Source organism: Anarrhichthys ocellatus, unplaced genomic scaffold, assembly GCF_004355925.1.
Source record: "Anarrhichthys ocellatus isolate YVR2014 unplaced genomic scaffold, GSC_Weel_1.0 scaffold74, whole genome shotgun sequence".
Taxonomy (NCBI): domain Eukaryota; kingdom Metazoa; phylum Chordata; class Actinopteri; order Perciformes; family Anarhichadidae; genus Anarrhichthys; species Anarrhichthys ocellatus.
This window is the reverse complement of record NW_022280104.1, coordinates 1,760,952-1,772,727: the sequence shown is the minus strand read 5'-3', so window position 1 is coordinate 1,772,727 and position 11,776 is coordinate 1,760,952. Positions and strand designations below refer to the sequence as shown.

Here is an 11,776-nt window from a genome sequence, read left to right as displayed (position 1 = left end):
GAGACAAAATTAAAAGTATAAACCAATTATGAGATAATAAGGATCTAGTGAAAAAGGTTTCAGATGAAAAATCTGAATGAAAATCTCGAACAAATTGTAATATACAAATAACCTTGTAGTACTCTGCGGAAATGCAATCAGGGATGACGAAATGCAAGACGGGATGTGCAGTGTGTGTAAATCATGTTGGTCAACGAGCGATCCCTCCCTCTTGCGCTGCACTGCAGGGATTTCCCATATTGCACTTGTACCCGCCCTCCCTCACGTAGGCTTGTTATCACGTGCTGTGACGTTTGAAGGGGAAAGGAGACGCAAAAAAAGGAGAGGAATAGTATAGAACAATTCATCCTAAATCTAATGATCTATTAATCGAATTTGTATTGTTATGTACTTTATTTTATATTGCTACGTGCATGCATATAAAACCAGTTCAGCAGCAGAACAGGAGATCTCCTTAGGAACGTGACATTTTAGCTTCATGACTTCTTATATAACAGTGCTGCATCTATAAACACACTCACACACACACACACACACACACACACACACTGCATCCATAGGCGACCCAGTCTACAATCCTTAACATATCAGAGCACATGGAGATCTGGTGTGTGCCAACAGGACCCTGCACCATGCAGAGTGACCATTTCATCATTCCACTACTTCCACTTTGGCATCTTGCCAGTGCGTCTCTCTGATCTCTCGTCTGTGTTTCTCTCTGGTTAACATTATCTTCAATCATCGACACCACCCTCGGGTCTTCATGGACGAGATGTGTAAAAGCAACAACACCTAACCATCAGGGCTCCATCCCTCTAGTTACTATGGTAGCCGCCGCGAGAGCGCGTGACCAGTACCTCGTTCCGAATGGAGGCGAACAGCGAAGGAAGACATGACGTCACGTCGTCAGGGCGACCAGGCTCCCCGGAGGCACGTGTCTGGTATAAAAGAGGAATGCGGACTGCGCACACAGACCCACGCAGCCATCTGCCCGAAAGGTAAGCCACCACACCGAGGCCCCTCGTGACGGCTGGAATACACGACATGAGGACTTTACATGTATTTCACACGACTCAGCCTCCGCTACAGTTTCAAACGTTATCGTATCTGTCGGTGCACACATGTGGGCCTGCTATACATCGACTTATTTCAATAACTAATGCCGTTTTAAATGGCAAAATGCATATCTTCTGTTAAATCCATCGCATATATTTACGGAGGCTGACTTGTACTAATCTCCGTAAACTGTTTACGGGAGCCAGTGTCCACCCCTATAGCCTTATTAAGGAATTTCGTATTTTAATCAGCCATGTATTGTTATCTTACAGTGGCGCTAGTGCACGAGAGAGTGGAGCAACGTTTCATTCATTTGTAAAACTGCTCCTTTGGCCGGATGAACGCTTTAATTGTGCAGGAAGAGAGAGCGCGAGGATGGGAGGGGATACGGCCTTGAAGTCTGGAGAGAGGCCGGTCATTACGTAAAGCTCTCTGAGTCGTTACGTTGCATCACATAGCCGACATCAAAACCTGTAAAATGACAGCGAATGACGCCCATTGTGAATATAATCTATATATACGAGTTGTGTCCCATTCATACTGTGATTCATTCATCTGAAACATAATTGTCTTCCTGAGCGGCTAACATCGGTGACATTGGCAGCTCCTGCTACATCTTTGCGGAAGTGGATTAGTCTCCATGTTTTTAACCCTATAAAAATATATATATTTCCGCGTTTATCACAGCGGCCCGTGTCGGTAGATATGCGGTTAGAATGAAAATGGGTTTGCAGTAAAAGCTGTAATTTGACTGCAATCCTACATTATCGTCCTGAGACCGTTTCCGGGGTGAGTGAGTTTACATAAGTGGAGGTGGAGACGTGCCTCCTGGCATCTCCATGATGAAGTCTGTCGTCGTTACGTCATTTAGATTTCTGAGATGAAATGCAGCCTTCTCTCGCTATGAAGGTCAGCAGAGATCATAGTGATGAAAGCGAATATAACCTTGGCTTTATTAAACGTCGAAATGCTGGAAGCCTTCCTGTGATGGCTTCGAAGGGCAGAGAGGCAGCAGAGTGTCGCATTATTCTGTCACAGTTTGACGCCACACTCGACAGACCTGTTGCTGGGGTTTGCAAAGAGCCCTGCGCTTTTAAAAAGAAATAAAGTAACACTACCACACACCTGAAGTTAATTTATTAAGCCACCTAATCAGCTGTACAGTATTTTGGTGCAACAATGGTTTCATTTTAAAAAACTGGATCAGTCCGCCTTGTTCAATGAGGGGAATTATTGTGCAAAAATAGTTTTATCTCATGTATGCGGTGTTATTTATAGTATAATTGTGCCAATCGCTGTTTGCTTGCAGTTGCTCTCAATCATCTCCTGTAGGTGTGGTAGCTGCAGCCATGTTTAGGCCTCGTCTCCCCGTTGAAGGTTATGCCTCCAGCTGAGGAAGGTCACTGCAGGCCCTGCTGTCCTGATGCTGACCAGCTGCTAATCTTTATTCTCAACTCTATATCGACCGGGAGTCCCTTCTCTTAGCTCTGGATGAGTGAAGGTCACTAATAACGGGCACAGTGCTGCCAGGGAGATGCTAAGTGTTGTAGTGAAACCGCTGTATGTGCTGCTACTAGTTTGATTGATTAATTTGCAGTGGTTAAGTGCTACATTGATGCATCATGACAGGCTAGAATTGGCCAAATATGTGCCTGTTCTGAGTTATATTATCATATTATTTTTAGACTCCATGCATATGAAGCACAGATGTTATTAGCTTGCTCATAATTACTTTTGACGTTCAATTTGTTCTTGTAGTTGATGCAGATCAGGGTGTCTGCAAAAGACCTGAAATATCAGTGACTGGGTTACCGACCTGTTGCCTCTTGCTGAGCGAGGAGTAATCTATTAGCCAAAGTGATTAGCTAGAGCACACTAGCAATGCACAGGATGCGTTATTCCAGCTTATCAAGAGCTACAGCTATAATATTAAGGAGATGTCGACACACAAGCAGCTCGTGATGTATGCAAGTGAAGGGCCGTGTGGTCTCTGTTACATTATTCATAGATATGGTCTGGATTCTCAAGTGCTTGCTGTAACGAATGCATTAGATCTATTGGATTAGTGTCTGCGACGTGCTAGTCGTGTTGGACAGGCGGTCTTACCCTCTGGTGCACTCTTCAGGGAATATTTTTTTCTTTCTAGATTAACACAAATTTTCCACCTAAATGTCGTGTGGTTGTTTCCAGGCCGAGGAGAGCACGAGTGTCCCTCTCCATTATGCTCTTCAGCTGACTTATCAACCAGCCATCTTGTCCAGGATGTGTGTAAGAGAGAAGGAACTCTAGAGTGACTCAGCACCTAACTGTTGCCAGTTTTATCATGCAGTTATTCAAAATTGCAGTTGCAAGCAAGCATGGTATAGAGGAAGGTCGCAAACACAACCTTAAAGTACGAGTGCACAGAAGCGTGAGAGAGGACAGGAGGCAGATGACCGGGTCTAAGCTTTAGGAAGGATATCTGCCTGCTGACACAAGCTAGTCGGCAGTGTGTGTGTGTGGTCGAGCATTCACTTCTGCAGAGCGGTCGCATGTCTCTCACCTGTTGAATCCTCTGCAGTTTGATAAAGCAAACCTTTTACTAATTCATGATTGTGTGTGTGTGCGCGTGCATGGACGGACAAGTCTTTGTTAGCCTGCACTACATACAACTGCAACTTTTATAAAACTGCCTTCCTTCTCTGTCAGCGTGAGCCCATGCCTGCTGAGTAGGACACAGCCTGTGGTGCTGTGCTTGGTATGTGTCTGCCTGGTGACGTGATGATGTTTGACAATTAACTGACTAGTTTATGGCAGCAAAGTGATGAGGCTATAAAAAGGGAGGAAGCAGGTATACTGATGAGCAGAAGGAAAGTTCCTGAAGTTAAACACAAAGTTTTGACTCTGTCACTACTGTGTGCACCCAAGGGTGTATAACTGTCATTTATTGTTCAGCCTCTGTATTTGATTCATTTGTTTCACCGAGAGGCATCCAAGAAGAGAAAATATGGCTTAATTGGATAGTCTGTCTGGCCTCTGGCCAATCAACCCACTGCAGTGGAAAAATACTGGCGAGAAAGAGGGTGTGGTTAAAAAGTGTGAGGAAGGTTTGAACAGAGAAGAGACTCTGTGAAAGACCGGCGGACGCAGGAAGAACGAAGGAAGGGGGAGGGAATGAGTCACGGAGTTCATTCACTCACTGTAGAGTTTACAATTTATACACAAACTAAGGCAACCCAAAGACTGAATATACTAGCTTTATCTGAGTTTAGCTTGGCTGTACTTTTACTCTCCCGACTGGTACAACTTTAGAAGACAGCCACTCGAATCTATGCTGAATAAGTAGCCCAGACGTCACTCACAACATCACCATTAAGAACTTTGTGAATGGTTTATTTAGTGTCCTGTCCGTATGTTGAATGTTATACTGATGGAAAGATGTCCAGTAGTCTGTCAGCGCTCCCTTAAACTCGGGTCCATGTAAGGATTAGACCGGAGTCTACACTCTGTCCAAGTGCTCTGCTGAGACTGTTGACATACCCCCCAACACAGTTAAACTCTGTTTGTGTGAGGGAAATGGGTCACAGCTCAGATGGAGGGCAGGCAGACAAAAGAGTTGAATTTTAATGATTAGTTTGGATGGTGGGCTGAAGGGGGGTGAGCCGGGCCATGTCTGTGTGAATGTCGCCAGAGTGTGTGCTGATTGGTCTGCAGCCGAAAGAGGCAGGACTGTGTGGCGTAGAAGTGGGACGAGCTGCACATCTAACCAAAACTACATGAGAATGCACATCACTAAATCTGGAAGCTGAACAGTGGCGCTACACCAGAGTATATTGGTTCAGCAGCAGCGGTTCATTCCATTTATTTATTCAATAAGCAAGGTTTTTTTGGGGGGGATGCCCAGTGTAACCCCTCCCCCCTTTTCCCATTGACTGGCCAAAGCCCCACACCGTTGCTAGGCAACAGTAACTGACATGGAGGGGGGAGTGTCACAAGTACATATTGTGCAGAGTGACACGCACGCTTGTGCACATTCCCTATCTCACGTTTTCATAGGTTTTAACCCAAGCAACTAATTAAAATCTATTTTCTGTGCACAGTCAAAAAGCCAAGTTGTTTAATTCTTCACATTTGGATCCACATCGTTTGGTTTTAGCACTTATGTGGCTCCACTAGTCTTTGTCCAGACCTTCAGCCTGCTTTAGGGAAGTAGAATAGCCCACTCTGTTTTAAAAGGTGGCATCATCTGTCAGTAGAACAGCCATTTTATGTTGGAAAACCCAGGGCAACTGCTCTGTGCAGAGAAAATGGAGGTTAGCACAGGGGGAAAGAGGGCCAGATAGAACAGGGGAAGGAGAGCTCAAAAGAGAGGAAAGAAGGCGGCAGCAGAGCTTTGTGAATGCACAGGAGGTAATGGTGGGAACAGGGTATAAAGGAGAGGAAAGGCCTAGTAATGTGAGAACAGCACGGTCATACTGTCTCTCTACCTCTCTCCTTTGGTGACCTTGTATAATGGATGCTAGCAGCAGAAAACAAAATGGCTGCTCTGCCCTGAAAGGAAGGTTCGACACAAGAGAGTGCTCCACAATATACTCTACTAATGACCCTGTGAGAGATCTGACACTTGAGCCTGCAGCAGACTGTTCAATAAATTGATTTTGAGTGGCATCACATAGGGTGACAGCTCCAGCGAGACGGAGCATCTATTTGTGCTTCATAGCAAGTGAATAAATCCAGGTTGGAATTATTATCTTCTATGTTCATGTTCGAGAGCGCGTGTGAGAATGAGAGATTTAGTCTATTTAAAGTGCTCCCACAATGCATTTCACCAGATCGACATCCTGTTTTACATGCTCCCCACTAGCTCTCACACACCAGATTAGGAGATTACAGTAGTCTAAAATGACAACCAACCAGTCTCAAGGACAATCTGCGTTGCCCTTACTTACTCCACCTGCGCTTGTGACACACACACACACACACGTTGGCTACTGTCAGGCTGTCACCTGGTCAGTGAGTTATCTGTTCACCTGTATAAGTAAGTGTTTAGACGCAACAATAAACCCAAAATGAGTCCATAGATTCATTTTTTTTTTTTAGATTTTGAAACATGTCTTCAAACAGCTGTTAGGTGTTGACATTTAATGCTCAATTGTTTGATTTCTAAAAACATATTGGCGACCTAATCAACACATTCAAATCTTGAGGGGTTTTTTTCGGTGCCGAAAGGGGATTTGGGAAGCTAAATACGATGCATGTGCGTATCCTTGCTAACAATGAAGGACAGCAAAGGAGAGGAAGAGGTGGGGTTAGAAGACGAAGGGAAGGAGAGGAGATGCAATTGGTAGAAAAGTAGGAGGCGAGGACAGAGGAGGCGTGGAGAGCTGAATCAGGCAGATGAGTGTGCAGCACGGAAAGTGGAGGAAAAGGAGGTCACATAGTTGAGTCGAGGCCAGGCTTCCTCTTTGTTCACTCTGCATACAAGTCTGTTTGTTGGGTACACCTTCCCCTTTCTCCCTCCCTCCTTACCCATTGTTTTCAAAACATGCCTCTGCATGGTGTAGCACGTCTCCAACCCTGCAGCAGATGCACATAAAACATGTTTCACAGTCTGGCTTTTTCCGTCACTGACGACAAGCACACTTTCACCGCTGCAGTCTGGTGTTCCAACTTCAACTAAAGCACCCCACTCCTCTTGTCATGCGAGCTTCGGGAGCACACCAAATGCTGTACCAGCTGGGTGTTTTTCACCCTTTTTTAGTGCAAATGCGTCACGCCGCCTGTCTGCTGTGAAGCTGCTGCTACTGTAGCGTTGCTGTACAGCTGATGCTACAAAAGAAAATAACGTAGCTGTTAAGTTTGTTCCACAGAGCATTTTCATGTCTCGGTCCAAACACTCGTGTATACTGAATGTATTTAAACTCTGACAAAGAAAAGAGGGCGTTCACATTGTTGCACTACAGTCATCTGACTGAGTGTGCTGCCAGCTAGAGGACATTTTTAACTGAGGTTTGCTGCATTTTCATGTTTTTATCAATTAGTAGCTGTGGTTTTAGTGTATCAAATGTCATTGGTTTCTTTTTTGTTTCTCCCAGGTAACTCAATCCCCCCCAAGCAGCAGCAGCCATGTCAGACCTCTGTGTTGGAATCAATGGGTGAGTTAAAACACACACTTTTAAAAACGGGATTCAGACTGGGATAGGACACCAGAGAGACATATTTTGGGGATGGGTGTTTACTAATTCCACAACAAGTGATGATTAGCAAATGGATATGATGAGGTGTGAAAATGCATTTGCTCTGAGGGTGAAATAGTTTTGATTACCTTTATGAAATCACAAACCGACTTATCAAATGATAAATGGCAGAGCACAAGCAATGTATCAAACTGGTCTGGCAAAAAAAAAAAGTGCTCCATGACCAAGTAACTTCACAATAAAAGTCTTGAAGTTGTAGAAAAGCTTACAATTTGAACTAACAACAAAAAGAGGTCAGCTTGCATCAATCGTAGCTTAACAGCAGTGGAGCTGCAGGAATATAGGCGTGTTAGAACTCATGATATTCTGCTGTTGGGGATTAATGGCCAGCTCTTCTTCTGTAGTAGGAAAGGCACGAGAAGTTATTTTGCAATGACATGAGATCACAGTTTGAGGCTTTGTTAGAGGATGCATGTGAGGTCCCAGGAGTGGTTCGGCAGCCTGAGTAAGTCTCCCACCACATTCCCAAAACAACTATTATTAATCTTTCCCCCCCCCCCCCCCTGCAGTTTCGGCCGTATTGGCCGTCTGGTCTTGAGGGCTTGCCTTCAGAAAGGCATCAAGGTTGTGGCCGTCAATGACCCCTTCATCGACTTGCAGTACATGGTGAGACACGTACTTACAAATTATTAAAATGTATTTAAATTCCAGTGGAGCGTTCGGTGTATGTGATTTACATCATTACTCACTTTGAATATTGGATAGGAAAACCAGATCCAAGCCTGCAGTGTGTATTGTGCAAGAGCCGGGCTGTTAAGTGCATGAAATTATATACTGTAGTGTTATAATGAGGTTCTCCTCTGCCTACCTGCTCTTATAACCTCATAATTTCCCTCCTGCCTCCTAGGTCTACATGTTCAAGTATGACTCCACCCACGGCCGTTACCACGGTGAGGTGTCCCAAGAAGACGGCAAGCTCATCGTCGATGACCAAGAAATCTCTGTGTTCCAGTGGTGAGTGAGCAAGATGTTTGGTGGTTAGTGTTAACAGGTGGCCACAAGCTTCAGTGAGGACAGGATCTGGCCAGCTGATTCATTTTGAGGGAATCATTTCATTAAAAGCAGCTTCAGTAAAATTTTAATTATATCGGAGAGGTCTCCGTAATAGACGGCGCCATCCAAGAGCTCAGTTTGAATTATTTAATTCAATTTTTAAGGTACGATATTTTAATGCCAGTTTCACCTCCTGGTCTTTAGTATAGAGTGATGCAATGGAATGAGGGTTTGTGCTGACTAGGGTGTTAATCGTATAGCTGCCCCCCCCCCCCAAATCTCTTTTGCCAGCTGTTGTTTTAGTCTTTTCAGTAATGGCGCCTCCTCTCTGCAAAAGACAACACCAGAAAGGAGTGTTATAAAAGCAACATTCCTGTTCCTCTTTGAGCACGGAGTGTAAAATTGTGAGGTGTCCCTCCGTTATTTTTAACCTCGCTGTCTACTTTTTTTGGCAGACTCTTTAATCCCATGCTGTTAATTTAAATGTAGTAAAAAAAGAAAAAAAATGTACTTTCCTATATCAATGCCAAGTTTAAGAACAACTAAATTGCAGTGATGAACATTCATCTGAGACTGACTCTGATCTTCTCTGATTCTAGTATGAAGCCATCAGAGATCCCCTGGGGCAAGGCTGGAGCCAAGTATGTTGTCGAGTCCACCGGCGTCTTCCTCAGTGTGGAGAAGGCCTCCGTATGTACTCGCGTACACTAATTCACAAATACAAATGCACAGACGGTCCGGCTTCTAACCCGTGCCCTCTTCCTCTCCTGTCCGATCGCAGTCTCACATCCAGGGCGGAGCAAAGCGTGTGATTGTTTCCGCCCCCTCACCCGATGCTCCAATGTTTGTCATGGGAGTTAACGAGGACAAATACGACCCCTCCTCCATGACCATTGTCAGGTAACATACCTTTTTGGTTTTGGACATTCATTGAGTGTGCATTTTTGATTTTCGCAAACATCTTCTTAGATTTGTATGTCAAGAGAACTGAATCTAATAGTCTGATAGTTGTTGACCATGTCTGTCTTTCTGTTGACAGCAATGCCTCCTGCACCACCAACTGCCTGGCCCCCCTGGCCAAAGTCATCAATGATAACTTTGGTATTGAGGAAGCTCTCATGGTAAGTCACAGTGAATCTGTGTCCAGCCATTTCTGTGACATGGACTTTTTAATAGATGGTACTGTATATGTGCGCAAGAGTTGCTAATGTTTTGTGCAATGCGACGCTCCTCTCCGTAGACTACGGTCCATGCGTACACAGCCACCCAGAAGACGGTGGACGGTCCCAGTGCCAAGGCCTGGCGTGATGGCCGCGGTGCCGCCCAGAACATCATTCCAGCCTCCACTGGTGCCGCCAAGGCAGTGGGCAAAGTCATCCCCGAACTCAACGGGTACGGACCACCACATTTGTTATCATCTTGATGAGATGCACCTTTGCCAATTGTGGCCAGGCGCTTAAGAACAAAAAAATGAAACTGATGGTGACAAAGGTCCAATATCTCTTTTGTCCGTCCGCTCTCTCTAGTAAGCTGACTGGCATGGCGTTCAGGGTGCCAGTGGCTGATGTGTCGGTGGTGGACCTGACATGCCGTCTGTCCAAGCCTGCAACTTACGCTCAAATTAAGGAAGCCTGCAAGAAGGCCGCAGATGGGCCCATGAAGGGAGTGCTGGGTTACACCGAGGACCAGGTAACACCAAACTTATTTCACTTGTACTGTAAAGCAAATGCATGGCTAGTAATAATGCCAAAACTTGTGAGGGTTGGATGGGGTAAAGAGGTTCAGGCCTGGTGATGTGCTTTTGTTCATTCAATTGAGATGCATGGATTTATATTAACATTTATTTCTGTTCTTAATTAATTAAGATTAATTTAATTGAGAAAAAAATGGTAATATTTGGTTTTTGCAGGTGGTGTCCTCTGACTTCATCGGTGACACCCATTCCTCCATCTTTGATGCTGGTGCCGGCATCGCCCTCAACGACAACTTCGTCAAGCTCATTTCCTGGTTAGTTTTCAAATGTCTTTGTTAGTCCCACATGTAAAACAGGAAGTAAGGGGTTAGCCGACGCAGTTTTTATCTTTTTCATAACAAAACAATGAATTTCTCTTTCTTGTTCCCACTCTCTCCAGGTATGATAATGAGTTCGGCTACAGCCACCGTGTCGCTGACCTGCTGCTGTACATGCATTCCAAGGAGTAGACACTTCCTGTCCAAAAAGGACGTCAAGAAAGGGACCACTCCAACTTCCCCCCACACCCTCCCTTCTCTTTTACACACAGGCACCACCCATAGCCAAGTCATAGCATCACAGCCCTTAGCTCTACTACAGTATACGTAGGCAGCAGCCGCAGTGTGTTTGAGTGTTCTGAGTTAATTTGTTTTTTCCTTTAATGACGATCAGTTGGTGACAGTATTTGTGTCTGTGTGCCCGCTCTCCATCTCCCACTGCCAGTTTAGATGTGTCCTTACTGCTCAGTGCTATGGTGACTACTGTATCATCCCCCTGTTGTGTGTTTTAACGGTTTCATCACCAGTGGAAAGAGGAAGCTGAGCGGCAGAGCCACTGTAACTACTGCTTAAGAGGAATGAAACGAAGAAATAAAACTTGGAAAAAAGTCAAACCTGTCAAGTTCTCCTGTGTTGTGTTTTTTTTATTCTCATTATCTGTGTCCTATGGAGCCTCAAAACTGATGAGATGTAGAAAAAAGTTGTCAGACAAATCAAAAATACAACTAAATAAATCTATTAATAATATTGTTAATTAACATGGAGCATAATAACTTTAAAGCTCTAATCATTTTACAGAAATGTATGAATTTACTGGATACATTCACCTCCTCAGGCTGCTGAAAATCTAAGTAAAACAAACTAGATACTTAAACCTCTAAAATACTTAAAATAATCAAAACTTAAATTATGGGGAAAAACTACTTTCTCCTCTTCAGAACTTAAACATTTAAATAAGTAAAAACGTGATGGGTACTCGCTCGGGTACGCGGCACCTTCATCTTCAATCCGATTGGACGACAGATCTTCAACCTCCAGGGTCCGGTTCTTCAGCAGGTCGGCTAGATGACGCACGTCGTCGCGAATCACGTGGTTACTGCACAGAAAAAAATCTGCCTGGAGGCCTTGAGAATTACAAGTGAATCCTTGTGCAGTTTAACCAAATGGGGACGATATTGTTTGTCATAGACTTCAACCAATCAGATCTTTAGTTTGACATGTTGGGCGTATTCTTTGACATGCCAGAGCCTGCTAGCTGGCCTACAAGTACGTCTGCATTAACGTGCGGCTTAATTGGTCAGTGGGCTAGCGTGACTGTTGTGAAACTAGATAGCAGAACTTTGTATTAAGAGTTTAAAGATATGTAAGACGTTTTTACGTGACATTACATTTTTGGCATGTTTGGCGGTGACGATCCCAATATCTACTGCCTCTGTCGAGCGGACATTTTCAGTCCTCAAACGCATTAAAACGTGTTCAAG

At 44.5% G+C, this 11,776-nt stretch overlaps 1 protein-coding gene across 1 annotated transcript; it reads left to right on the top strand.

Moving 5' to 3' along the window:
• Positions 1-972: 972 nt before the first annotated feature.
• Positions 973-10,913, top strand: gapdhs (glyceraldehyde-3-phosphate dehydrogenase, spermatogenic). Its single transcript, XM_031873744.1, has 11 exons — positions 973-998; positions 7,131-7,190; positions 7,802-7,898; positions 8,140-8,246; positions 8,885-8,975; positions 9,067-9,185; positions 9,325-9,406; positions 9,526-9,677; positions 9,812-9,974; positions 10,195-10,292; positions 10,418-10,913. The coding sequence occupies exons 2-11, from the start codon at positions 7,162-7,164 to the stop codon at positions 10,485-10,487; spliced, it is 1,008 nt and encodes a 335-aa protein (XP_031729604.1). The 5' UTR covers positions 973-998; positions 7,131-7,161; the 3' UTR covers positions 10,488-10,913.
• Positions 10,914-11,776: the final 863 nt, after the last annotated feature.

Excerpts from the sequence above, each read along its gene's own strand:
- gapdhs (XM_031873744.1), top strand. The coding sequence starts at position 7,162 with ATGTCAGACCTCTGTGTTGGAATCAATGG. Across the intron at positions 7,191-7,801 it reads CTCTGTGTTGGAATCAATGG|TTTCGGCCGTATTGGCCGTC; the intron begins GTGAGTTAAAAC and ends CCCCCCCTGCAG. Across the intron at positions 9,678-9,811 it reads GTCATCCCCGAACTCAACGG|TAAGCTGACTGGCATGGCGT; the intron begins GTACGGACCACC and ends CGCTCTCTCTAG.